Source organism: Loa loa (assembly GCF_000183805.2).
Source record: "Loa loa unplaced genomic scaffold supercont3.32, whole genome shotgun sequence".
In the NCBI taxonomy this organism is placed as follows: domain Eukaryota; kingdom Metazoa; phylum Nematoda; class Chromadorea; order Rhabditida; family Onchocercidae; genus Loa; species Loa loa.
The window spans coordinates 63,941-65,466 of NW_018108212.1; the positions used below are offsets into that span (position 1 = coordinate 63,941).

Genomic DNA, 1,526 nt, shown 5'->3' on the forward strand with positions numbered 1-1,526 from the left:
ATGATCATTAGCATTCAGCTTTTCCCAGTACCATTATTTGATTACTTATAGTTTAGACTATTTGGCTTAATAAAAGATTATTCATATCACAAGATATTGCATTCTTATTCCATATTCCATTGGAAAAAATAATCAGTTGAGGTAAAGAATAATTGCAGGAAGTGATCGATAATATGGAAGGATCAGGAAATAGCAATAATATGATCGAATGGTCTGATGATGAGGATTTAGGCGGTGAAGGTTCGGGTGATCAAAGTGAAGGATCCGGTGATACGGAACATGATCACGAACAAGCTATAGCACCAATTATTACATCTGAAGATGTCCGGCATACGGTAACCGATCGAATTACCACTGCCACTTACAAAGGTCATATTTTGCTTCATCTTTTACACTGTACTTTATTATCCAGTATTGTATTTCCAAAATTCAATTCAAAAATCAGTCAATTTTAATGGTATTTTCTCTTATGCTACAAATGTTAATTAAATAGATTAATGATCAAGTAATCAAATATATATACAGGAAATTAAAATGAATTTTTAACTATAAAGTAACTGTTTTTCATTAGATAAAAAAATTGGTGAAAAGATAATAGAAGATAAAGGACAGTTGTTTGGAATTTACATTAACTTTTAAGTGACAGAATAAAAGAAAAAAGTCAAATATATTACGGAAATTACAAATTCAAATAATATTTACGATTTATTTCCACAAACATTGATTATATCTTTATTTGGTTTGTACTGCAATAAGAAATATTAGTTGTATCCTTATTTGGTATTCATTACAATAGGAACTGATACTAGTTATATGATAGCTATTAATTATATCCTCATTTGACATTTGTTGCAGTATGAAATAGTAAGTAATTAGATGATAACTGTTGTAGAATATTAGTCATGCAATAATTATTAAACTTAATACTACATATTTCTAATAAAGATCTTTTTGCATTCAATTGTAATTTATTCATTTTATTTTTTTTCCTTTCTTTTTTTGATCTTTCGCTGTGTTTTTTTTTTCGATTACTAAAAAATTGTCAGCGTAACGATGATGATCGTACCTGTTGATATGATGTAATATGGTAGCAATAGAATGAGTAATATAAATAGAATTTTTGATTTCAAATATATGGAAATATTTCCCTTCTATCTTTAATCCATAAAATTAGAGTAATTTTCCGAAGATTTTTCACTTTTCTTTTCACTTACTTTCCTTTTTTCTATGAATAAACAATTACTTTCAGTAGCACTAATTAATCAAAAAACCGTTCTTCTTGCTTCATTGTTACATATTTTCAACTTTTACTTTTCTTATTTTATTATGAGGAAAAACAAAACAAATTCTGTCACAAAGATTGGTAATAGAAAAAAGGGAAAATTTTATAATTTCAGGCAAAATTTTTTTGCTATATCTTGAGAATTTTATATATATATATATATATATATATATATATATATATATATATATATATATATATATATATATATATATATATATATATATTATATATATATATATAT

At 25.0% G+C, this 1,526-nt stretch overlaps 1 protein-coding gene across 1 annotated transcript; it reads left to right on the top strand.

The window, feature by feature from the left end:
- Positions 1-455, top strand: LOAG_11845 (hypothetical protein; the record flags this gene model as incomplete). Its single annotated transcript, XM_003147362.1, has 2 exons — positions 1-27; positions 159-455. 2 exons carry the CDS (start codon positions 1-3, stop codon positions 453-455), a joined length of 324 nt encoding a protein of 107 aa, XP_003147410.1.
- Positions 456-1,526: the final 1,071 nt, after the last annotated feature.